The sequence below is a fragment of the Cryptomeria japonica genome, chromosome 6, assembly GCF_030272615.1.
Source record: "Cryptomeria japonica chromosome 6, Sugi_1.0, whole genome shotgun sequence".
Taxonomy (NCBI): domain Eukaryota; kingdom Viridiplantae; phylum Streptophyta; class Pinopsida; order Cupressales; family Cupressaceae; genus Cryptomeria; species Cryptomeria japonica.
This window is the reverse complement of record NC_081410.1, coordinates 677,069,861-677,097,451: the sequence shown is the minus strand read 5'-3', so window position 1 is coordinate 677,097,451 and position 27,591 is coordinate 677,069,861. Positions and strand designations below refer to the sequence as shown.

Here is a 27,591-nt window from a genome sequence, read left to right as displayed (position 1 = left end):
ATAAACTTAGCCAGTGCTAACGCAATTTGTTTCTTGTCACATTCTAAAATACTCATAATTTTGGAAAAATGAAATTGTCAACCAATTTCATGTGGCAGTTGACTCTTAGAATCATAGGAGCTTGAACAGATTGGAAGCTAAAATATCTTCACAATAAATCTTGAGGAAAAAACTGTTTTTAGAAACCAAATAACTTCAACTTGGACTCTACTGGCTCCAACTATATCGATGATACACATTTCCTGGAAACCTCAAGATTATGTAACCTAAAGGCCCAACACAGAATTCAGTAATAATGTAAGTAAAAAATATATACACGTGATAATTTAAAGACGGGCCATCAAATCCTACTAATTAAGATCTGACATTGTATCTTAAGAAAAGATGACAAGCAACATTGCAAGTATATACTAGAAAAACAAAATATGGAAAGAAAGGAAGCACAAAAACATAAATATTATTGTGTGCAGATGATAAAAACAAAGGAACTAGTGAATCAGAAAATGATATAAGAACCAATTAAACATGGAAATTGAGTTTTTAATAACAAAAAGAGTGAACACGAGTCAAGAAAGTCATTTGAAAGGGACACTTATGTGTAAGTTATATGTAAGCTAGCTTCACAATCAGATTATGGAGATTAATCTTCACAACCAGTGTCAAGTTCTCCATGTTTATTTTGCTGATAATCTCCCTCTTCCCCTAGAGTCAACCAGCAGGTGGTAACAGGAGCTCTATCAGTTCGGACTTGAATTGTGCAGCTTCAGGAGCTTTGTAGATGAGCAAAAGATTGTTTAGTTATGAATTTGAACCATCCCAACTGGAAATGGGTTCCTATTGCTAGAGTACTCTGCTATTATTGGATATGTAACAAACAAACACAGGTACTTTTGCTAACTCTAAAAGTTGACCATGCAGAGGTTTACCAATTGCCTCTTACGATATTTGTATTGTGGAGGTGGTGATCAGAGCTAAGGGAATAATTAATCTAAAATCGTGAGAGATGGTTTTTGATGTGTCAGCTACATTAGCAGAGACACTAATGGCAGACAAGTAATAGAGAGGACAACTACAGCAAAGATCTATTGCAGTATAAGCACTCATAGGGACAGTACTACTACAGCAAAGATCTGTTGCAATATTTCTATTGTGGAGATGGCAATCGGAGCTAAGGGAATAATTAATCTAAAATCATAAGTGGTTTTTGATGCGTCAGCTACATTGTCAGAGATACTAATGGCAGACATGTAAATAGGGACAGTACTACTACAACAAAGATCTGTTGCAGTATAAGCACCCATTTTCCACAGCGGAAGTGCTGTTTGCAATACTACATATTTCTTGATTCAAGGATCTGAAGGGAATCTGGAGCATGTGATAATTAGATTCTTCTCCTTGAGATGAAATTTACAGGATGTCAGACGCAGTTGGAACCCCAGCTGTATCAGGATTTGTCACTGTCAGTCTGCTTTGAAATCTCTTTGGTTCCAATTTAGGCTACAAAGTCTTTCTTTTCCATGATAGTGTGACTTGGGACACAAACTGTGCATATTTCTTCTCCTCTATAAATATTTCCATTTCCTTGTCTCTTTGAGTATAGACCCAGCTGTCTCAAGACTTAAATAATATTGACCCAGGTAACACATTCAAAGTGGCCTCTAAAGTAGTGAACCAAGGTGGCAAGAACAAGTGTAGATTTGAAGCAGCCTCTAAAGTTAGTGCTACATATTATAAATTCATAACTGAATACAAAGTCCCTGCATATATAACAAAACCGCACAAATAAACATGCTTTAAAGAATTAAGTATAATAACAAAACAATGGTGGAGTCTAAAAATAAGCATTTTCACTGTTTCACATTTTTCAATTTTACCAGGAACTTCTGATCAGATAAAACTCTTGCATATATGCATTCAAATGCATTGCCATAAAAGACAAAAGAATACTACCATAGCTTCTCTTGCAGTAAACCTTTCTTGATGATCATAACGAAGAAGCTTATCTAGAAAATCAAGAGCCTGCAAACATAAAGAATACTTAAAAATCATATAATGTAAATAACAAACTCTGTATACCTAGAGAATGTAGATACTTTTAGTACATTTGTTTTGTAATGAGAACAGTACAAACTGGATATCAAATTTCTTAAAGCATAAAACTCCAAACCTCAGGAGAAACCAGATGCTGATTGTCAGAATTAATGAATTTTGACCAAGGTTTCCTACTATGCCTGAAGGAAGAATGGCTCAAAATTAAAAAAAAATATGGTGATAGCAGTTAAGAACAATTATGTAAACAATATGATCACACCATAACTGAATACAAATGCAAAAATGAAAATATGCATGGAATACCTTCCAACAAGAGCCTCAAGGTGTGGATCTAACTCCAAGCGGTACTTGTTCAGGTAGGCATTTAATTCATCTGTACCAAGAACCTGGAAGAAATGAAATAACTACAAATTACGGAGTGCTTGCCAATTCCTACTCAGTCCAGTCATATGCTGTAAATTATATATACAAATTTATATTTGAGAGCCTTACAATTGATTAATATCCATCATTTACCAGGATTAGCAAGCAGACTAGGAGTACAATAAATATAAAATTGAATGAAACTATAAATATCCAATGGTGTAGCTGATTTTTCTAAATTCTGCCCCTGGTCAATGTAACAAGCCTATAAAGTCAGATCTAGCAGTTTCCACTCATAGGCTCATAATTTTTGCCTAGATTATCAAATTGTCACGAATATTGCAGCATTGGAAAGCTTATTCGGCCCTCTTCACAAATCTTAAGCCTATTTTTCCAAAAAAAAATTACCGAGTACCTGTTATTTTCATCAAATCTCAAGTTTTGCTTTTTTGGTTCTTTTGTTGGAAAACATGCAAATCAAGTCAATTTTTGGGGGACAAGGGAATTGTTTTGCATCGTGAGGATCTATACTATTGTTTCTCTTCAATTTTTGTACTTTTTCATGCAAATCATCATTTGATCCAACCCACATCTATAAGCCCAAACAATACAACCATTCTGGATCGAAAAAACAAATGGATATACACTTGAAGAAACAAAGGTTGTATAGTGTGAACATGGGTACAGAACTTGAGCCTGCGAGAGCTGCAAAGAAGATAAAGTGGTTCAATAGGTGTGATGAGTCTTTTGGGAATGCATGTCTATCTCCTAATATTCTTTTTCATCTTGAATCTTGCACCACACCCACTCAATTTGGAGTCCTTTCTTGGGAACTAGATACCTTGAGGGGATTTCAGTTGGAGAATGAGCTTATTGGCTTGAATCCTACAAATTTTGATTCTTCACCAAACTCAAGTCTCTCAAATTGCAGTTATACCAATGTAGTAATAACAAAGAAGTCTCTCAATTGATTCTTTCTATACATGCCAAGCTTAGTCCTAACTAATCATTTTTTGTGTCTATCATTTATGCCATTAGAGATGTACTTGGTACCAGATTCACTATGCTTTCACGTGATGGTTTTGCTTCATCACTCACTAGGGAACAAGCAAAGTTGGTATAGATGGGCTTATTGAAGACTTTACACAACAGGCTCTTGTTGCAACACAAGGCACTAGAGATCAAAAAGCTTCAAATGGCAAAGGCGAGAAACAAAAACACAAGGATCCCAAGTCTAATGAGCAAGGAAAGGAATCACATTCACAAGATACCTCAGATTCTTCTTCCTCCTCTAAGGGGGACTCATCTAAGAAGGATCAACCAAAATGTGCTTATTACAAAAAGTCAAGACATTATAAGCATCAATATTATGCAAAGCATATTAATGAGCTAAAGCAAATTCTACAAAAGAATCATATTCAGTTGCCCCCATCTAGTAAATCCTCTTTCTCCACCTAAGCACCTGGACAATCTGGGTCAGCTACTATAGCACGTGGACCCAACAAGATGAAAGGCCATGCTCACTTTGCATCCACCAGCCCTGAATCCAACCAATGGCTTCATAATTCAGGAGCCTCTTAGCATATGCCTTCATCTCTATGTATGTTGTCTTCATATGAGCCTTGCACATCATGACATGTTCTAATGGGGAATAACACTTATACGAGTGTTACTAACAAAGGATCTATAGATGTTGATGATGGCACATTTCATGCTGTACTTTGTGTTCATTATCTTCCAATCTACTTTTCATCTATCATATTACACACAGTAAGGCAGAAAAGACAGTAAAGTTCACACCTATTTAGTGTTTCTCGGAGACCTACATAGAAGATAGAGTCTTGCAGTTGGGACAATTGATCATGCCTCTCGATTGTGTGCCTTATCATTTTAATCTGGATGAGCTTGTAATTCCATTACTGGTTCACACTATCATGCATCTACAATAGATCAAAAATCTAAGGAGACATTTGGTCACTTAAACCTGTGTACTTCCATCATCCACCTTGGCTCATGAGACTTGTATCAAGCTTCCACCTCCTGCATTTTCAAAGATCAATTTAGTTTAGCAAGATGTTTGTTGTCTTCCAGTTCCAACTTTATAGGATGACTTTTCACCAAACATCACAAAGTTAGAGTCACACATTGCGGACATTGGGAACATGCTTGAGGATATTCACTTCCTCTCCAGTGACAGCTATAGCCCACCTCTCATGACTTTATCATTGCCTTTGGAGGTTGTTCTACAAGTATCTTCATAGTTGTTTGGGTTTGTTTCATTTGATTTGCCATTTTTTATTAAGACATATGGACCATCAAGCAATTTTCCATGGCCCACATCATGAAGCCTTTTCTCCATCTCTTTCCACGGAGTTGCTTCTACCTTTGCCATTGGATTTGTTTCTTCCTAAGGGGAGGACATTGTTTGCCGATCTTAGATCAGCATCAGCATTCTTCTTCAAAAATTCATTATTCGCATAGTAGCTCCTACCTTACGGCTGGGATTCGTCGTCTCTTCTTTTCTTTCCTATAGGAGGCTCCTGATTGTACTTATATGATCGAAGCAGTACTTGGGGGACATGTTGAATCCTACATTCTTTTCAGACATGTATGCTTTTATTTCTCTTTTCTCTCTTTTGGAGAGGAATTTTGTCCCATGAGGTTTTCTAATTTTCTTCGGTTATAAGAGATTGAATTTGTTTGTGCATGGGTACCTAATCAAGGATTGTAGTCAAGAACCATCCATTCATGCGTCCATCCTCACATTCATCATTAGATTTTTAGCTTCTCCCTAAGATAATGTTAAGGGGGAGGGGAGTGTTAAAATAGCAGGTTAATTGCCTAATTGACTAATTAGTCGTCATTCTTTAATTAGGTCTCCTTTATTCACTTAAGCGGAACATAAAAGTGTTTTTTCTATTATTAGATTGAGCTAAATATAAGTCATGTTGCCTCATTGCATAGGATGAGGACAATTGTCAAAGTCTAATTTAATCCTCATTTGGATTTTAGATCTAGGGTTTTTATCTACTTTCTGTAAGGATTGATCATTCATTGTCATCGTTCATTCAAGTGTATGCATTCTCAGATCGTCAAGCAAATCTATATTGCTTGATCTTCATTTGTGACAAGTATTTTGTTTGTAGATATTTGATGGGAGATGTGGAGTTAAATCATCAATTCAACATATATAACTATAATAATGATTATATAACTTATTTAAGAATTAAACACAAGCACTCATAATCCAATACATACTACACGATTAGGCACATATCATGCCCCCCACCCATTTACAAAAGTGTTATCCTCAACTCTAATCAATCACGGATGCTTCTGCATAAAATCTTCATCTTTCCATTAGGCAATTTTTGTAATGTCCCCTTCTAGGATGATCCTGAATCTTGTCCTAAAATTACAAATTCAATTGAAATAAGGAATGTAATATAGTTATCAATATAAATCCTGGTTGAGGTCGTGCAACCATGTTAGGTAATACTTGAAATATAATCATAAGACTATTAATTTCTATTAGGGTTAGGAATCCAACAACAAATATAAATGCATATATATGTCAAAAATCATCTTAACCTTGTCCAAGGGGTTGTGTTCTATCGGTTAAAGCATTGAGTTCTCATTGTGGAGATCAAAGTTCAAATCCCAAAGGGACATCTAATGTGGAATTCAAAGTTGTGACTCTTAGTCTTCCACAGTTGGCTTCTAGGTGGTTTCTAATAAGTGGATTCTAATATGTGACTCTTGGTCTTCCATAGGTTGATTCTAGTGTGGTTGCTCATAATGAGCTAATGGTGGCTTCTAATAAGTGGATTCTAATTTGTGACTCTTGGTCTTCCACAGGTTGATTCTCGTGTGGTTGCTCGAAATGAGCTAGTATTAGTGTCATGGTTGTGGTTGCTCGATATGAGCAAATATTAGTGTCATATAATGGTCTCAAGTTGATGCTCGTATGAGCAAAATATTTGTAAATGACCTGGATTATAAAAAAAAATCATGTTAACCTTCTTAGATAAACCATGCAACTTGTTGATCTAAGAAATCAAGCATCAATAGTCCATTCCCCTAAATCAACCATAGTAGGGTTTGGAGAGGAAAGCCATAAGGGGTGCTCAAAATCTGTTAACCCCAAAAGTGCGCAGCATCCAACTAAGACAACTCACCCCTTGGCCCATAAGTAGTAGGACCATCCACCTCTGATGATTCCAACCCTTGGGGTGGCCTGCTTAATTCGAGTGAACCCAGATCATTGAGGAAGACTGTTCAGTCCAATTAAGCCCAAGAGCATGCAGCATCCAACTAAGACAACTCATCCCTTGGCCCACAAGTGTCAGGAACATCCATCCTTGATGATTCCATCCCTTGGGGTGGCCTCCTTAATTCAAGGGAACCCTATCTACTACCTCTCCCCCAATCCATTTACCTCCATTCCCGTAATGATTGATTATAGGAATAAAGAATAGAAAAACTTAGTTGTTAATTAAGAAACATAATAAATTTACAAGACATACTAATATCTTGGAAAAAGATATACTAAAGAATAGAAGATCATCACTATCTATATTGCATATTGACACTTGTTAATGCACAAGACTGCTATTTGTCTTATGACAACCTGATCAGCTGCCCATATTCAAACGTATATCTCTTATCACAAATTCTCTTTTTCGATTATCTTATCCTGATCAAAATACAAATGCTTTACAATCTGTTCCATTTTATTTCCTCGTATCTCTATAGGAAGAGGCGATTGCAAGGAAGGGAGGTGTTGATTCAAGGGAAGGACGACTTCTCACAAAAGGTGACATCACTTTGTTAATAACTCTTAACTTAATGTTGTCTTATGTGAATCTCGCTGTTCTCTCTACTTGACTATCGCTGCCTTATCAACCTCTATCACTGCCTTAATAATCCCTGCCTTGTTAATGCATCACTGCCTTGTAAAAATAATCACTGCTTCTTCAATATTGATTGCTACATATCATAATTGTTTCCTTCTTATGGAATTGCTGCTCTTAAGGATAATTCCCTTACCTTTTTTTAAAACTTGTGTGATTTAAACTTTATTTATACACAGCTTTGGAACATTTTGGGGTCCGCCAGAATAGGATTTAGTAACTTTACTTATATACCAAAAAAAGTTGGCTCAAAGACAAATATTAAGGTAATGTTAATTTGCATTTAACAAAGGAGTCGGCCTATTGTTATCTAATGAGCATCTTTTATTATTTGCACTTAAATCCTAGGTCAGTTTCTTATTGCTTTAGCCGTTCACTTTTAATGCTGTGATTTGTATAAGCCTTAGGCGGGGCATGACAACTTCGAACAAAAAATACTTCCATTTGATGAGGTACTTGGGTATTGATCTTGTTCTCAACTTCGTGTGTCTAGAAAGTTAACTTCAGTTCCAACATGTATCTTCCCTCTACATCTAGCTTAAATAGAATTGTTTGTGTAACACTTTTGTATCAATCCACTTGCCTCTTTATTATCTATTGTTTAGTTGCCTTATTCTCCTTGAAACGGGAGGGTACCTCCTAGAAATGAATGTGTTCTTCCAATTCTCTAACCTTTTGGTATGCCTTCGGGGAAGACGTGAAGGATAATAGATGGTACCCTTCGACTGATTAAATAGCCTCAGCAGAATCTCCTTAAGGAGCTAATGCTTTTGAAATTATCTATATAGTGACAATGCACGAAAAAAGTTATTAGTTTGACTTTTTCTCCTTTTTCTCTTCTAGTTTGACTTCTAAGCTCTAAAACAAGAAAAAAGACTATAACAACAAAATATGAACTCCAATAATATCTATGCATTCTCTCATTAATGGGGTGATAAACAAGTAGCTGGTTAGAAAATGATCATCTAAGCTAAAACCTCCTCAAGGCTTCTTTATCGAACTTAATTTTGATGCTTATTCTAGACAAAATTGTAATGTCCCTTTTTGGGATATTCTTTAAAGCAATAATATTCACTCAAAATATAAATACTTCAATTGATCAATATTCAAATCAATAAATCATAGCACAATATCCAAAGTTGATCACATCATAATTCTTCGAAAATACTTTGCACATCTGCTAAATTAGAGGGTTTTGTCCTTAACTCAACAATGGCAATACCAAGGATATCCCTAGCTTGTCAAGGGCATGAATAGATTGTCATCCTTCCAACCCTTAGCCAACCTTGGAGGGTTTTCGTACTCCTTGTCCAAGATTTCAATCCAAACTTGGTAAAACCATCAAAGGATCCTTCCAATAATCATGAGCCCGGAAGGGATTTCATCCTTTTGATTTGCAAATACTACCTAAAAATTAAAAAATAATACCCTGATGCAATTGCTAGACAATTCGATTAATATTTTGTGATGGATTGACAAGTCACTCCTTGGATAGTCCTTGAATGCTTTACAAAAAGAGGTACCTTCTTCTATCTTTTATTTGAAGGGAGTCGTAACTTTTTGTTCTTTGTACGAGTTACCTCTTTTCGCTTCCGTGACTTTTAGTAATTTTTTTATGTATGTTATTGTAAATTAATGCTCCTTTAACCTTCATCAACTAATCTATTGAATCGCTATCGTTTTATATTTACATCAACCAAGTTCTATTCATTAAAAATGTCGTGATCTAGTTTTTATGGGTTGTGGTTCCTAGGTGACAGTTCGCCCTTCCCAAGTGGCGTCCTCCATAAGCAAATTTGTCCATTTAACCAAATATTTTGGACAAACCTTATTTCTAAATTTATTTTCTCTCATGTCAATCATGGCCTTAGTTTCCAAAATTAATTTTTCATCGTCATCAAGCATGAATAACTCAAGTCCTAGCACCTTCTTGAGGCAAGATATGTGAAAGACATTATTAATTTCATTGTTCACTAGTAACTCCAATTCATAAGCAACATCGTTGATCGTTCATATAATCTTATAAGGCCCATTGAATCATGGCTTGAGTTTCTCAACTCCACTTTGCTTGATAGAGGATTGTTTATAAGGTTGCCAACATTAAGAAGGCTATGTTTCCAACTTCAAATGTTCTTCCAAATCTTTGACAATCAGCATACATTTTTTGTTGATTTTGGGTGTAATACAAGTTGTCTTTGAGTGTGTTTAAAATATCTACTCTTTGTTGCACCAAGTCTCTTGCTCCAAGGACTCTGCTATGTATAAGAATTAAATCTCCAAATGATACTGCCTTGTATCCATATAGTGCCTTGAAAAGACTCATTCCTTTTGACATATAATGAGTAGAATTGTAACAATATTCTTCGAGATGTAGCCATTTGACCCATGTTGTTTGCTATCTTGTGACATGATTCCATAAATATTTCAAGCCACTTATTTACAATTTTGGTTTGCCCATCAATTTTTGAGTGATAGCTTGTGCTTGAGGTAAGTTATATTCTTGCCACCTTATAGAAATCCTGCCAAAATAAACTAAGGAATCTACTAACTCTGTCACTAATGATGTTTATGGGTAACCCATGTAGTTTGAAGATTTGTCTAAAGTATAAGTCGGCTATTTAGGGTGCTCTATATTCAGAAGATATTGCATGAAAATGAGAATACTTAATTAGCCTATCCACCACCACAAATATACAATCCTTTCCTTGTACTTTTAGAAGCATTGTTATGAAGTCATGGAAATGCTCTCCCATTTTTTATTTGGTATTGATAAAGGTTGTAACAAAACCATTTGGAAATTATTGCTCCACCCTGCTTCTTTAACAAACCATGCATTCCCTAATATGCTTCAAAATATCTCCTTTGAGGCATTTCCAAGAAAATCTTTCCCTTTCTTGTTTGTTTTATAGTAGCCTTGATGAACTGCTACTTGAGTATCGTGGTATGCCCTCACAATCTTTTCTTTCAATTTCGATACTAGGATGAGATATATTTTTAGTAGAGATTGAGCTCCTCCACCATGTTGTACTTATCCTCTTTTGATTTCCCTTCCAATATATCATTTGCCAATGCATCCTTGGCACATTCCACATTATTGAATTTTTCCAATCCACAAAGATGTCCATCATAGAACATAGGTGAGGTCTTCGCGATAAAGCATCAGCTACAACATTATTCTTTCCCTTCATATACTCAACATTAAAGTCATAGCCTTGCAAATTGCTAAGCCACATCTGTTGTCTATCAGTTAGATCATTTTGGTTCAAAAAGAATATTAGACTATTATGGTTGGTCTTGACAATAAATCTTCCACAAACTAGGTATTGTCGAAACTTAGCTAGACCATAAATAATAGCAAGCATTTCTTTGTCATAAATAGAATAATTCCTTTCCATCTCCTTAAGCTTGTGACTCTCAAAAGCTATTGGGTGTTTATTTTGCATTAATACAGCTCTAATACCTTCCCTTGAAGCATCACATTCTAACACAAATGGAAGAGAGAAATCTAGAATGGCTAAAAATTGACGAAAACTCATTATTTCATTGAGCTTGTCAAAAGCTTATTGGGCATCCTTGCTCTGGGAAAAAGAAACTTTCTTAGTCAAATATGTCAATGGGCCAAATCATTTATAATAACTACAAAGCCCTAAAAATCACCTTAAATGAGTTATAGTCTTTGGTCGTAACCAATCTAATATTGTCTTGATTTTTTTTTTCATCCACACTAACCCCTTGGCTATAGATCTTGTGCCCCAAATACAAAATTTCAGCCAATCTAAATTCACATTTGAATGCTTAGGCAAATACTGATTATTGCTCAAGTATCCCCAATACTTCATTAATATGCCTTAAGTGATCCTCCCAAGTTTTACTATAAATCAAAATATCGTCAAACACCAAAAGAAATTTCCTTAACTGATTTCTTAATATGTGGTTCATGCAAGATTGAAATGTAGTTGGGGCATTAATTAGTCCAATGGTAAGTCTAGAAATTCAAAATGCCCAAAATGACACCTACTCATCCTTATTTGATGATATCCAAAACGTAAGTCAATCTTACAAAAGTATATTGCACCATGAGGTTCATCTATTAGTTCATCAACCCTAGGGATGGGGCATCAGTTCTTGATAGTTTTTTATTAATAATCCTATGATCCACAAACATCCTCATAGTGCCATCTTTCTTCTTCACCAATACCACAAAACAAGCAAAAGGGCTAGCGCTAGGTTGTATATGCCCATCTCAAGTAACTCAATTGTTTTCTCAATTTCCTCCTTATATCTCTTTAGGTGGCTGTAAGGTGTGGTAATGACAGGTTTTGTTCCTCCTAGTTCAATGGTATGCTCAAAACCCCTCTTAGGAGATTTTCCAAGTGGAATATTGCTAAAAACTCCCTTACAATTGTCGAAGATAGACTGAATATCAGCATGTCTAGCTTTCCTCCCTTCGACAAGGATCTATCAAAGATAATGCATCGTGTCGCCCACTCTACTTGCCCATGTCTAAAAGCTCTCTCCATAATTTTGATCACACCACCCTTGTAGATCCATCTAACAGACCTTGTAGAATTACTTTCTTGCCATTGTGTTGGAAATATAGTTCCATCTTTTGGAAATCTTGATAATAACTACCTAAAGAATGTAACCACTGAATACTCAAAACCACATCCATCCGCCATAACTACATTGATTTTAATTTCATCCTTATTACTAAACCTTCATCAACAAATTTATGTGTAGCACCGCTATACACTAAGACAGTCACTCTTTGCCCTTGTAAGACACTACAAATTCTAAAGGGGTGATACTTGGGTGCCCTTGAAATTGTGGTCAATGTGCCACTTGCAAACTGTTCATAATCTTGTTTCCGCTTCTTCCTTTCAGGTTCAAATTCTCCATCTTCATATTCGTCCTCTGTTATTGCTTATATGTGGCAGATTTGTCCCTTCTTGGAGCATTGATGACCTAACTTTCATGGTTCTCTAAAATTAAAATATTATTTCTTCATTCAAAACTCACTCAAGGATTCTTCCTCCTCATTGGAGTGAGGAGGTGATTCTTTTGGTTTCCAATTGTCCTTGACAAAGGGTTGCTTGTGTGAACCCAATGGTATATTCTTGGGATAGCTCTTGTTTTTAAGTGTTGAGTCTTGTAAATATAGAGCCCTCCGAATAGCATCCTATAGAGATGATGGTTCAAAAGCTCAAACCAAGCCTCTAAGTGATTCGAAGAGACCTTCAATAAATAAAAACGTGTCTATCTTTGGTAATATCGAGCATCATGATGAATATTCTTTGAAATTTTGTTCCATATTCTTCCACGATACCTTGTTGCCTTAGTCGTATTAACTCTTCAAAATGCATCTTCGAGTTCTTCCTATCAAACCTTTCTATGAGTTTTTATGTAAAGTCATCGTATGTGACAATGATATGATGCCCCTATGTGATTAGTCTATGATGCCACCATTCATGAGCTATTCCCTCTACATTAAGAATGGCAAATAATATAACTTTGTCTTTCGTCATAGGACTAAGAGAAATATGGGTATCTAGTTTTTGGATCCATCATCAAGCAATGCTCTTTCCCTAACCATCAAAAGTGGGAAGTGTCATCTTACTTATCCTTTGTCATAAATCTTCATTGGGATGCCTTCCTTCTCTTAGGCATATTCTTGACCTTGCATTACAATATTCTCTAAATGGAATGTCTTCTAAGGTCAAGATCAATTCTTGAATAAGCTTTCACACATTCAGAAATGTAATTTGCTGCCATGTTGGGTTCTTCTTCTCGCAATTGCTCCACTCTTAATAAGAATGTAGGCCTTGTTACTCTAGGTGAAAATCTCAATGGAGTCCAATTCTTATTCTCGGAATGGTTTAAATTAACATCTCTTCCATTGGTTTGGTTAGGCTTAAGAGAACTGATCGTATTATTCATGTTTTGAATTGATTGGAGAAGCAATTGTGTTTTTAGTTCTTGTCTCTCTATAATAAGCTTTCAATTCATTTACTTGATTTCCATCTTGATCACCCATTTGATTACCTTGTATTAGGTTGCTACTTGTTTCTAGTTTTCCCCTTCCTCTTTCCAAGGCTCTTTAAGGTCTTTGGCTCAACTGCATATACTTTTTTTTTTATCGTCAAGCTGGCAATATCAAAGCTCTAATACCAATTGCAATGTCCCTTTTTGGGATATTCTTTCAAACAATAATATTCACTCAAAATATGATAATAGTTTTATCAAAGATTAAGAATTTATAATAATATTCAGGTCAATAAATCATAGCACAATACCCAAAGTTGATCAAATTATGAATTCACTGAAAATACTTTGCAAATCTGCTGAATTAGGGGGTTTCGTCCCTAACTCAATAGTGAAAATACCAAGGATTTTGTCCCTAGCTTGTGAATTGTGTCTGGACGTCACGGGAGTGCTTAGAAGGCTCAAAGGACGAAGATCGCAATTGATTAGGGTCAATTTTGACACCTATTTTTGTGGGATTCTTCTTTTTTGCTTTTTTTATTTTTGGAACTTGGGACCAATCTGGGAAGCAGCTTTTTTGTCCTGCTTTTCTGCTTTTTTGAAAGTTGACCTAGGATTAGGTCCCTCAAGTCATGGCAACAACATTCCTATCTTCAGAATCAAAAATTTATGTCTCCAAGTATAAAAAAGCAGGGTGAAATCTCTAGACGGGGGTTTTGTTCCAGATGTTCCAAATAAACAAGAAAATCTACTAAATATCTATGCCAAAGACAAGTTCGAATGGAGACAGCAATGGAAGAAATTCAAAGTGTCTAGCCAAACATGAAGTTCGCCATGCCAAAGGTGAGATGGCGAGGTAAGTGCCAAGTCCGCCATGGCAGAACACTCTCAAAGTCCGCCATCCTCAGGCAAGGTTGATTGTCCAAGGCATAGCCAAGTCCGCCAAGGCTAAACTCAACATGGTCAAACATTGCCAAAGTCCGCCTAGGCACTTGCAAACTTGTCTTAGAAGCCACAAAGTCCGCCATGGCAAGCCAAGGCTAAAGTCCACCCTCAAGGAATGTCCAATGACTCTGAAAGTCCGCCATGCTTTGTATGCGAAATGGCCTAAGACAGGTGAAGTCCACCCTAGCCATGTCCAAACCAGGACAAAGTCCACCAAGGAAAGAATAGGGGGAAGATGGCAAAGGATGTGCAAAGTCCGCCCACCTTTTGGCATGCTAATGATGAAGTCCACCAAGCAATAAGCAAGAATGGCAAGCAAACCACAAAGTCCGCCCAGCTAGAAAGGAAAAATGGCAGAGAACTCGCCAAGCCCGCCAAGGCTAAAAGGTCCAAGAAGTGTTACAGTCTGCCTAAGCAATAAGCAAAGATGGCATAAAGAAGTTAAAGTCCGCCTAGGCCAAGATGGCAAAACAATTGCAAAAGTTCACCTTGCACATGGCAAAACAAAGACAAAGTCCACCACAACACCCTCAAAATCCGCCATCCTCAAGCAAGGTTGTATGTCCAAGGCATATTAGACTCTGCCCAAGGTTAGAGTGGACAATCTCCAAGGTGTTATGAAGTCCGCCTAGGAGGGAATGTGAAGGTGGTTAGCCCAAGGTGAAGTTCGCCAAAGTAAAAAAACAATGTTCAAATGAAGTTAGCCATGCCATCAATGGCAAATGGCTTGGAAAATAAGAAGTTCGCCTAGAACAAAATGGCATAATGATGCGCCAAGTCCACCAAAGCATGAGAAAGTGTCTCAACGCATGAATAAATTCACCATGGATAAAGGTTAAGCTTTGGAAAAGTTAAGAGAAATATTCAAAAATCCCACACTTGGAAAAATTCTCAACACTTGAATTTTTTTATTTTTTTTTAAATTCACACTTAGGAAATTTCGAACTCAAGAAGGATCTAGAAGATTCTATGCCAACTCGCTCAAAGGGAAGATTAGGTTTCCATTTCAGAAGAAATAAAACAAGTCCAAGTTTGACGAATCTAAATAGAAACATGAAGTTGCTAAAAGGGTCGAACTTCTCCAGCTCTATATCAATTTGACTTGTCCTTTTCAATTCATTCTCAAGTTGAAGATTGAAGTGCAAAGGTGTTTTTTTCTCCCAAGGTTATGAAAGATAGATTTTTGAAGGAGAATTTCTAAAGACAAAGTAAATTTTCTAAGTGGAGGACAGAGAATAAAGTGAAATTTCTAAGTTGAAGGACATAATTTCCAAAGAATAAAGTGATTTTTCTGAGTTAAAGACAAAATTCTCAGAATTGAAGGCAAAACTTTAACCAAAATCAGTCAAAAGTTGATGACAACTAAAGGAGGACCTTCAAGGAAAGCCTAGATGAAGTTCGCTAGCAAAGGGGTGCAGCCTAAATCAAAAATTAATTCCAAATGGAAAAATGTTACAAACACCAACCTCAGGCATGTGGACTTCAAAGATTTCAAAAGGAGAATGTGTGGGCAAGATGGATTTTTGCCAACACCTATTGCTTGCCGGATGATGAGAAATGGTGTCGTCCAAGCAGCTGCATTTCCACCAGCTATGGAATGTGTTGAGCTTATGGTTGAATGTGCCATACACTACAATGCCCAAGAGAGAGAAATCGTTGCGCCAGATGGGAGAGTATTGGCTCATCTCGGAGAATTAGCCATTCAAGAAGCATTCAAGATTCCGAGTTATAACCGGACTTCATATAAAACTAAGGAAGAAGCTAAAAGACTTTATGAAGATCAGCCTGAACTTTGCACAACAAATGTTAATAAGTTGTGGCTGGAAAAGCCAAGACCCAATCTCAAGAAAGTGCCAAAGAAATTATTCCGCATAGACTTCAAGGAGGAATATGGTGACATCATTTTGTTACTGAACAGAGCAATAGGCAGCCCTCAGGGTGCGCCATTCGAAACATGGATGTATTATTTTATTGATGAGATCACCTCTGGAGTTAAAATGTTCAATTGGTCCAGGATAATCAGCGACAACCTGAACGAACAGCTGAAAATTTTAGAAAGGACGAAGTCCTTTTACATGAGCTCCTACATCATCTACTTACTAGCAAGAAACTATAGATACACAGGACTGATTTGCAAGGGCATAGTAGGCAATGGCGAGAATGAATTTAAATCTTATGATTGTTATCTGCAGTTGCAGCTAAGTGAGAAGGCCCACTTCAAGCAGGTAAATGATGCATTCTTGATGTATATCACCAGAACATTGCAAGGAAGAACCCATCAAAGGCTCACTCAGGAAGCCAAGAGTTTGATAAGCAAGTATGGATCCTGGTTTATTCAGTTTCCAAGATTCACAAACATAAGAGTCCAGAGATTTACCGGATGTCCTTATCGGCTTCCGATTTATCCAACCAATAGAATGATCTTGCTCGAAGTCCTTAGACAATTGCAAACATATCAAGGCTTCCAAAGAACAAAGCAAAAGGCGGTCATTTCCTTTCCATTTATCATTGGGAATATGTTGGAGTCTTGCCCAACAGCACAGGGAGCTGAGAGTGCCAAATTGGAAATGCAATGGTTTCCATTCACATTTTATCGATCCAAGGCTGATTTCGATCCACACAACCACATTGGATCAGTAAATGGAGAAAGGTACAGGCATAGAATTGATCTGGAGGATTTTTGGGCAAATGTTACGGACGAGTTTGAAGTCAAGAAAAGACTATGGTCTAGATTGCCTGTAAGCTTGATCAGAACAACCGAGCTCTTCCATGTGCCTGATCAATTGCAGGATGATGGAGAATACACTCAGTCGCGCTTTGATGAAAATTGGCCTCTTTCTTTTGTGAGATGGTCAGAACCAGAACTAGCGGATCTAACCACCTTGATGTAGCCAGTGGTTAAGTATTCGCAATGGTGGGTTGACTAGCAAGTCCAAGTGCTGAAGCGAAGAGGTGTGACTCTCACTTACAACTTAATGGGCGCCATGGAATCATACTCTTCAAATGAAGGGGCATCTCAAAGTGTCAAGCCAATCGAAAGCATCAATTCAAGAAAAAGGAAGGAAGCAGTTGATGACCCTTAAAGGTCAAAGGGGAAGGAAGTCGTGAATGAGGAACTTGCTCAAAAGAAGCAGAGATCAGAGCCATCCCATTCTGCTACGTCTAGGAATTTGGACAGCCTAATGATTATTGAAGATTCCTTCTCCAATCCATGAGGGAAATATTGGATTAGTCTAGTAGGAAGAAGAAGAACCTCCATCTCCTACAGGCACCGAGATACTTGAATCAAAAAATGAAATGGATATTCTAGGCGATGAATTTCAGGAGGGAATGATTTCCGCTCTTCGAGGAGGTTAGGATATTCCATGTGAAGAGATTGATCAGGAAGAGAGAGGTATTGAGTAGCCTACGATTCCTAATTGGTTGAAAGAAAGGTTGAAAGTAAAAGCACCAATGGAAGTCCAAGAAGAAGATGACACGGCCGATTTCCTGGCTAGATTAGATAAGGTTGCTACAAAGAAGTCGGCCAAGAAATTTTCCACAATCTAGAGAGATGAGATAGGGTGTCATACAGTCCAAATTGTTGTACCAAATGTGAACAAAGCAAAGGAGGATATTACTCCTCAGGAATATGAGATCACTACCATCAACTTTGGACCAACTACAAAGGGTTAAGAGATGGAAAACTTAAACAATTTAGTCACTTCTATGAAGGCAAGATTGGAAAAGGAGATAGGAAAGAAAAGAGACTATAAGAAGGAAATTGAGCGCCTGAAGGAATACATTCAACACTTGACCAAGCCACTTAACCAAGGCGATGCAGCAACTCCTCCACTTTTGAGTCCCTCGCAAGAAGCAATTGAAAATTTTGAAGAAGAAAAAGTGACAGCAAGAGAGGCTAAAGAATGGATGGCAAGCAAAAGAGAAGAAGCAGCCACATTCATGGACAAATTGATGCTGACATATGGCTGGACTTCCTCTTTGCTCTCCAGAATTGCGAGCATGGCAGAAGCATGGGCTAACCTTCATGATGTTCAAGACAAAATTATCTCGTGCCTTAGTGTTGAAAGGGATTCCCAAACAGTATTTGATTGATGGAAAGATAATTGCAGCAGGAGCTGCATATGATTTCAACACATGGCATTGGGCATTGGTTGCACAAAGCAAAGTCCTGGAGAGGGTGAAGGCTGATAGTATTAAGGCCAAAGAGCAAATTAAAGAAATACAAAGCAAAATCTTCATTGTAACTGTCGATTTGCTTGAAAAGGAGACCATCCGAGAAAATGATATGCGGCTGGAAAATCTCAAAATGCAGAACTCGAAAAAAATTTCACTGTCACTAGACCAATCCTGAAGCAAAATTTGACCAAGGTATTGGATTTCTTGTCCATGCAGAATGCCTTCCAAAAACAGGAGTTGGAATGGGAGATTGCATTTGCCGCTTATGCAGACGACTTGGACAGTTGGGAATACGGGATCAATATGCTGCCACATGTCATCATGAAAGAGGTCGGTCCGATCGTGTCCAACTTCATTGAACACACTGCCACTCGGGAGGATAGGGATTTGCCTTCCTAGGAGATAGCTCTTCACGCCACTTGTCTAGCATGCATTTGTCTCTGGTGTTATTTTGGGAGACTCTATCTAGGGTTGCTGTGTCTTGATCTCAGCCGTTGATCTTAGATCAATCTCGGCCTTTCATTTGTTTCCTCAAACTCTATATAAACTCTCATTTTCTCATTTTGTCGTGTGGAGAGATTTATGAAATTGTTGCTTAGAGCTATTTTGATAATATAAGTTCATTTGCAATTTGCTTTGAAGCCTTATTATTATCACATGGTTGCATGGTTGCATATCTTTCTTCAACATAGAATAGTTTTGTTTAGAGTAAAATTGTTTTCAAAGTTGTTAAATGAATGAAGGATTTGATAGTACAGATTGGTGAAACTATTGCTCATACTTTCTTTGAATAGATGGTTTTTATTCAATCTGTAAAGTTAGCCTGAGCTTATATCGTGGGTGTTTAACTTCTACTTTGGATGAATATTGTTCGTTGGATGGTATCATTCGTAGTCTGAAAATCTCAAGCACAACCTCAGAAGATTGCACTTACTTTGTCTAGTTGTCCTTAGTGTGGCGAAGCAAAGTCTTGTTGATAGGTTTCACCCAATCTTTACCGTCTCCCAAGTTCTTAGTAGTATAGAACTTCTAAACCCCTATCCTTTTGTCCTTTTTTTTAAATTTGAAATTGCAAAGAAGAGAGCTTATATTGTTAAATTTCTCTAAGTCCTAGCTTTTGAATGATATCAATTGAGCGTAAGTCCCCCTTGTATTTCAGCATACATAACCAAGGAAATTATCCCACATAAAGTCGCTCATTCGAACATATAAACCTTGTCGTCGTGTGGTCTTTCTTTGCAATCTTGGCACACGTAATGATTTTGTTCAAGAGAGGGTAGAGTGTCCTTAACATTTTATTTTGTGTTCGGTGAATGATAAAACATACACCAACACTACCCTACAAAAGATGTGACGTAATTTGTAGGTCATTTGGCCACGAATGCATAGAAGGCTTCCCCCTTCTCCTCAAAACGCTCTGCGACATGAACCTTCTGTCAAGACCCTCCCTAGTTTTGCAGAACTTTTGGATATGACCAAGTTTGCCATAATCCTTCTACCACAATCCTTTCAACATAATGTTGGGTAACAACGCCATCACTCTCTTTATCCAAAGACACCGAGATCAGCTTCTCAAAACTTGCACAAAAAAAATAATCATGATTTTTTTTATTTTCAAAAATCAAAAAACCCAAATTTGCAATCTTGGCACAGTGATTTTGTTCAAGAGAGGGTAGAGTGTCCTTGAAATTTTATTCGAAGTGTTCGGTGAATGATAAAACGTACACCAACAATACCCTACAGAAGATGTGACATAATTTGTAGGTCATTTGGCCATGAATGCATAGAAGGTTGCCCCCTTCTCCTCAGAATGCACTGCGACATGAACCTGCTGTCGAGACCCTCCCTGGTTTTGCAACACTTTTGGATATGACCAAGTTTGCCATAATCCTTCTACCACAATCCTTCCAACATGATGTTGGGTAACAACACCATCCCTCCCTTTATCCAAAGACACCGAGATCAGCTTCTCAAAACTTGCACAAAAAAAAATTATCATAATTTTTTTGGACAAAAATCAAAAAACAACAACACTTTTCATGATTTTTTGTGGAAAATATACAAAAAATCAGAAAACCTTCTAGCAGAGAAAGAACCCATGATTTTTGTGTGAGAAAATCGTGAAAAAAATGAACCACAATTTTTTAATAGAAAATCATGCAAAACCCTCCATGATTTTTTGTGGAGAAAAATCAAAAAACCCATCCACGACTTTTGAGAAGAATATTGTACAAAACCCCCCAGTCTGTTCAAAAACTTTACTTGCGGCCATCACTTGTAGTAAACAGAAATAAAACTACCTAATTTTTGTGAAAAAAATTAAGTAAAACCCATCCATGATTTTTTGTGGAAAAAAATCAGAATACCCACGAATATTTTTACTAAGAACTTTTGCCAAAAAAGAACCTAAGCTTTGATACCATGAAATGATAATTAAATGGTGTAATTAATTAAGGAGAAGAATACTTCTTATATAGAAAATCACAAGACGATCTTTCCATAAAAGAAAGGATTGAAAATAGAAACACGAAAGATAGAAAGGAAACTTCTTAAAACTAACTAAAGACAAAAGACATAAACAAAAGTTTCTAAATACTAACTAAATGACTAAGATGGCCATTATATCAATATTACAATATTATTTTAATAGTCAAGGGCAAAAAAGGATTGTTGACCTTCCAACCTTTAGCCCACCTTGGAGAGTTTTCATCCTCCTCGAGCAAGATTTATATCCAAACTCGGTAAAAGCATGAAAAGGTTGTCGTCCTTCCGACACTCGTGAGCCCCGATGGGGCTTCGTCCTTTCGATTTTCAAATAGCCATATACAACCTAGAATTCGAAACCAATAACTTGATCTATCAACCCTTGGATAATCCTTGAATGCTTTAATAAAAGAGTTCTGCTTTAATTTACTTTTTGAATTATATTTCTGAATTTATATTCAGAATGTTGGTGTTGGATATAAGCCACACCCGGACCGACGATGGATTGGTCCAAGAGGGGCCAGTAGCTCAGTGGTAGAGCACTCCAGCAGCGTATGGAAGGTCCTAGGTTTGAGTCCTAGCTGGTCCATGTCTCAACATGGTATCAGAGCCAGGCCCAAGCTAGGAGCCCCAAGCACACGAGAGGTCTGGCTTAAGGGGGGGTGTTGGTGTTGGAAATAAGCCACACCCGGACCGACGATGGATTGGTCCAAGAGGGGCCAGTAGCTCAGTGGTAGAGCACTCCAGCAGCGTATGGAAGGTCCTAGGTTCAAGTCCTAGCTGGTCCATGTCTCAACACAGAATTGATTGTGAATTGATTTCTCAATTGATGCCTCTCCCAAATGATTTGTTCTCCCTCTTATATCTTCTATTTGGAGGGAGTCACACCTCTTCAATGTTTTTGTTCTTTGCAAGAGTTAGCTCTATTCATAATTAATGCCATGACTTTTCATTGCTTTTTTATTTGGATGTTATTGGAAATCACTGTCCATTTAACCTTGATCGACTCTTTCATTGAATCGCTATTCTTTTATGATTACATCGTCCAAGTTTTATTTACTAAAAATGCCGTGATCCAGTTTTTAAGAGCTGTGGTTCCTAAGCAGGAGCATGACAAAAATCCAGTTATAGCAGGGGCTAGAATTGTTATTAGAAATTTTATGGTCAAATCTTTAAAAGAGCTTCTTTCTTTCTGAGGTCAGAAAACAAATGATAAAATCAAACTGGAGGTAATCCTAGTTAGTCTTTCTTTGGCTTCCAAATGGGACGCAGAAATATTGTAGTGGTAGGCGATTCTTTAGTAGTAATTCAAGGTCTATATAAAATGGTGCATCGAATCTCGAAAATGGTAGTTTGTTGGGTGATGCTCTAGCTCTTTGCAAATCTTTTAATGATACCATTTTCACTCGTCGTATTTGTGAACACTGAAAAGTTGCCAACTTCTTGGCTGAGTAGACCAATCCCGTTTTTCATCTTAATTCGGAGAGAGAATGAAGGCTTGGCTTGTCTTGGACTCACTTCTGAATTTTTATCTCCTGCCTTAGCCTGTTATCAGGCTTCTATGTTTTATTGTTTTCTTATTAAGGCTCCTGTTGTTAATTTGTAACCCTCCTTTTCTAAAGCAAATTTAAATATCAAAAAATTAATGTCAACAGATATTCTAATCATGGTTGCAGTCCTACACTAGTTATGGTTTAATTGTCTAAGACAACACTTAAGCTCCTCCAGCATTAAACAGATGTCCCTTCCATATCATAGCTTGTGCAAGCCTCAATGACCTGCATTTTAAGGCATGGTGTCTGCTTGATATTATTATGTCACTTTCAAAATGTGTTTTAAATTTTCTTTTCCTGGGTATTATGCGTGCCATCTTTGTTGGTACAAGTTTGGTGTGTGTTTGTTTGTTCCTTGTGTGCAGATTTAGATGTTCATCGCAGGAGCATGAGAAAGCCTTGATATCCCTATTACAGTAGTCTGGATTCTAATAGATGTGTTTGATCTTTCACTGCCCTGATGTTGAAACCCTCAATCTGATTAAATGTGATATAGGTAACTCAGGGATATGCGAACACAGGTGCAGCAAATTCGAGGGGTTCATCTTGGCAGATTTTTTGGAGAAATTGGAAGAGGTGGTGTCAGCAATAGAGATTAGGGAACGAGTAGTTCTTGTGTTCCTACCTGTGCATAATACCTCCTCTGTGCTTTGGTGGTTGGAGCTGAAGTGAAATCAAAGATGACAGATTAGCTGAAGCGGACAGTGACCATCGGTGACCTGAGTGTGTAGCAACGAGCAGGACTTAAAAATGGCAGTCAGGCATCTGCTGGTTACACACAACAATCACAAGTTGCAGGTCACAAGCATGCTCACCTTGCCCATACTGGAGGATGGATTTTGGGGTTGTACAGCCCAGAGAGCAGAAATTATCCCAGGTGTGAAATTCAGTACCTGGAGAATAGCAATTGTAGCCGAATTTCTGGCAGTAGCACTAGTGGTCAGCCCACACATGATGTTGGCAGTTGGTAGGCTAATCAGGCTGGTAAGGCCCCTCTTGCTTTTGAAGTTCTTTTCAGTTTCTTTCCATCGGAAGGATCTTGTTAAACAATATGTGCTTTCTTTATTCTTTTGTTTATTCCATGGAACTTTTTTATTCTTCTTGTTCCTTTACAGCATTTTTAAGCCTGTCCATCTTTTTGTATTTTGCATGTGTGGAGGCCCTAATTGAACCTTCACTAATCTATCAAAAAGAATAATGTGCAATGCATTGAAATCAAACACAAACCATAGTATATTTGAATGATACATTTTGACAGATTCTATAGACTAATTTGGTCTAAAGGATGTTCAAAGTCATCGAAATCATCATTCGTCCTTCAACTACAGATTATACACAGTTATTTCCAAATATATTCTTGATAATAAGGACGTAGAAGTACTGTCAAAACTTTTCCACTTTTTCAAGTAAAGATTGTAATAAAACAAATACAAAGACATGCATACTGGCAACCCTAGTGCAAACAACAAAGTTTTTAAGCAAACAGAAACACCTCAAACAAGTCAAAGCTCTTAATGACACTTAATATATGATGTGTTCATTTCCTGTATTCAAATAATCCTACCCCAGATTCTCCACATTTTATTTACCCAAGTTGCCAAGGTTCCCTAGATTTATATATGTTTGATGCAAACCTTTGCAATTTTCACTAGTTGATCATAGTTATCATGTCCATAGAAGAATGGCTCCTTGCGAAATATCTGCACAAGAAAATAAGATTGTAAGAAAACAGGACATACTATTCCACATAAAATGATTTTTACAATAGTTAATACTCACCATTCCTGCAAACATACAACCAAGGCTCCACATGTCCAGAGAATAATCATAATCTTGTAAATCCACAAGAAGCTCGGGACCTTTGAAGTATCTGTTGAACAGAAAAAATCAAAAAGTTAAAATCACAAATGACTTTGAACTCTATCTTCCTTCGACCAAGATTAGAAGAATAGGAACAGTAGCAACAAATATGCACATTCTCACCACGTCCTACCAATTCTCAAAAAACTATAGCACCCACAACACCAAAAAGGAAAATATATTATGTCAATAGAAGCATAGCCCCAACAGTTTAATAACTCTATCATTCCACCTAAATAAACAAATAAAAAGGGATGGCAGACCCCCATGAACTACCCCACATACTATGGCCCCATACTCACAATCAAAGTGCTCCTACAAGATAACTAAATGATACCCTCAGGCCTCAACCATAATGCCAAACATCCACAGTAGACACAATCCAATAAAATTGTTGTTGCAAAAATGCAAATTAATGCACTGTTCTCTTTTATGCTTGGGTTAGATGCTTAAACTTTTCTTAGAACACTGTCTTCAACAAGACCTTGGTGCAACTCACCAAGTGGTATATCAGTAAGTGTCCCAAGACTTGGGATGTATTACACACGTAATTGGTAAATAATTGAATGTATTAAACAAATGATCAAACAATCATTATATAGAATTACAAGATTGATGTTTCTAATAAGAAACAAACGATAACGGAAGCAAAATTAGAAACTACTAATATTTACAATATAATATAATATTGACCATTAAATAACTGAATAAAGATATTATTCTAATAAATCTAAACTACCGACAGTGTGAGACCACACTTCCAGGGAGGTTATGATTTATTAGTGTGTTTGTTGTTTTTAAGTTAGTGTGAGTTTTTTTAATTTTAAGACTAAAATTTATCTTTTGAAATTTTCTGTTTAGATTTCAACCAGCTTTTCAAAATGAAGAAGTAACCCAAAGATTGTGATATCGTAATTTTTGGATTTCACAATGAATGCTTTGAAACCTATCAACCTCTACCTTGTTGTGTTTATTAAATTATTCTCCAAGTATTCACTTACTACAACTGTGTTGGGATTTGCATATCATGGAAAAATTACATTGCAGTAATATCAAGATCGATTATCATTATTTATAGGCATTTTGTTGTTAAGTAAAACACATCTTAGTATTATTTTAGTTTGCATCATCCTCAGCATATCTGAGAAAATGCTAGAAAATGCTATTTAATATTTATGTTCATGGTAGTACGTGGAATCTTAAAAGGAAAAGCTATAGTATTTAAAATTTAAAAAGTCTACTTTGAAATGAAGAGACGATAAGAGCGGTCTATTTTGCTTATGTCTCTCTTTTGTAAAATATTGTGGATATAAGGATTATAGTACAAACTAAACAATATATATGCTGATTTAAAATTATAGATTTCCTCCAATTCTCTCACCAAAATTCTATAACAATTCACGAACACAAAGCAGTTTTCAAAATTATTTACCTTGATGCTACACGAACATTGTATTCTTTTCCTGGATGATAGAATTCCGCAAGCCCCCAATCAATGAGACGAAGCTTTCGCTGTTCATGATCAATCATCACATTGTGTGGCTTGACATCACGGTGCATAATGCCTTGTGAATGGCAATAATCTAAAGCCTACATATAAAAATTTATTTTTTAGTACATATAAAACAACAAAAACCATTATTGCATGCAACTTCATGACATCGTCTAAGGAGAATCTCGGACATTAATATTTTAAAAGCACAAAATCTGAAAAATAAGATAAAAAATTAGAAATATCAATCTAGACGTGCAAAGCATTTTTCAACTTTGTCTGAATGCATACATTTTCACTTTCTGCAAAAGCAAAAGCAACGTGAAGCTGAAATGAAGCTCTTGCTCAACAGCAGGTCGACTGTGGATAAAGATATATCAAGGCCCAAAGTGATTTTTTACCTTAATAGGCAAAAGTCAACACTGGTAACCAAATAGGATTATTCAAAAGGTGTTATCATGGTTCTCAAACTTAAAGAAGTCTGCCATGGACAGAAAGAGATGGTGAACAGAACCTCTGATTTGCAGGAAACAAATGTTAAAGGAGAAGAGGACTTCCATGGATTGAAATTTATGGAAACAGCAATTCAAACATAGCATGTTTGAGTACAAACAATATGTTACCATAAAATTCACACATAGTTCACTAATTAATGTTGATGAGGTAAAGTAATGGCAAAATTCTGCACTACAATATTGTTTCGTATTTTATTTTTCAGGGATCTTCAGTAGTTGGGAGAATTTTAAATAATGATCACCACTGTTAAATTGACAGTAAAACTGACCAATAAGGGCTGTTTGGAAAATGTAAATGCAACAAAAATAGTGTGCAGTATAGTTACAAGTTGATGATGGTTGTAGCTAGCATTAAATAGCACGTCCTCTCTTATCAACAAGCTTTCTTTTATCCTGAGGAGTCTGTAATTTAAGTAGTCTCTAGTATTTTGGCTGCATCATGCATTCACACTCTGCACATACTATCTTTGTTATTAGTTGTTAATAAAATCAGTAGATACATACAGAAAAAATAACTGTCTTTGATAAATTCAAAAAGGAGAAATTTGCACTTATAGCAATCCAAGAAACATTTCAAGATACTTCTATAAACAAATCACCTTGATTTAAAAGAACCAGAACCTTCAAGCCAAATTTTTCTTCTTGTTTTCTTAGACTGTAAATTAATAAATTCATATAAAATGCTAAAATGGAATATAAGGTGACTACTGTTCATGTTTCTAAACTACAAGCACAAGAAACTAGAAAGCCATAACAGAACTTATCTGTAAAACTAACAATCAGAGGAGGGCAAGTTCCTGTATTTTTTCAGATTAATGATGAAAAACATATCAAGGTAAAAACTTGGGCGAGTAGAAAATTAGAAATACATCTATGCATCACCAATCATGAAGCTCACCTTAAGAATTTCAAAAATGTAGTACCGGATGTCATAATCCGTAAGTGTTGGATATAGGACTTTAAAATCTGTATTGTTCACATATTCAAAAATAAGGCTCGGAGTTTTTGACTGTTGATCACGAACTATGTCAAGAAGTTGCACAATATTTGGCCCCCCACAAAGGTTCTGCAGAATCTTGATTTCTCTCTTAATCTGCACAAACAACAAATAACATGTTAATAAACAGGAAGATCAATCTTTCAACCAAAGGAGAAGCACAGAATCAATGATGTAAACAGTTATTAAAATACAGACAAACATCAAACGTATCATAATTTGATTCCACACTATCATGATTGATTGGAGGAGCAAG

The 27,591-nt window shown here is 36.6% G+C and overlaps 1 protein-coding gene across 1 annotated transcript in view; it reads right to left on the bottom strand.

Annotated features, from left to right (window-relative positions):
• Positions 1-27,591, bottom strand: part of LOC131044305 (casein kinase II subunit alpha-2) — a 71,870-nt gene that overhangs the window by 392 nt on the left and 43,887 nt on the right. The window contains exons 3-9 of the mRNA XM_057977603.2: positions 27,237-27,431; positions 25,764-25,921; positions 24,251-24,341; positions 24,106-24,171; positions 2,356-2,438; positions 2,168-2,231; positions 1,951-2,019 (exon numbers count right to left, since the gene is read on the bottom strand). Of these exons, the coding sequence (XP_057833586.1) occupies positions 1,951-2,019; positions 2,168-2,231; positions 2,356-2,438; positions 24,106-24,171; positions 24,251-24,341; positions 25,764-25,921; positions 27,237-27,431 (726 nt within the window). The remainder of the gene's footprint in view (positions 1-1,950; positions 2,020-2,167; positions 2,232-2,355; positions 2,439-24,105; positions 24,172-24,250; positions 24,342-25,763; positions 25,922-27,236; positions 27,432-27,591) is intronic.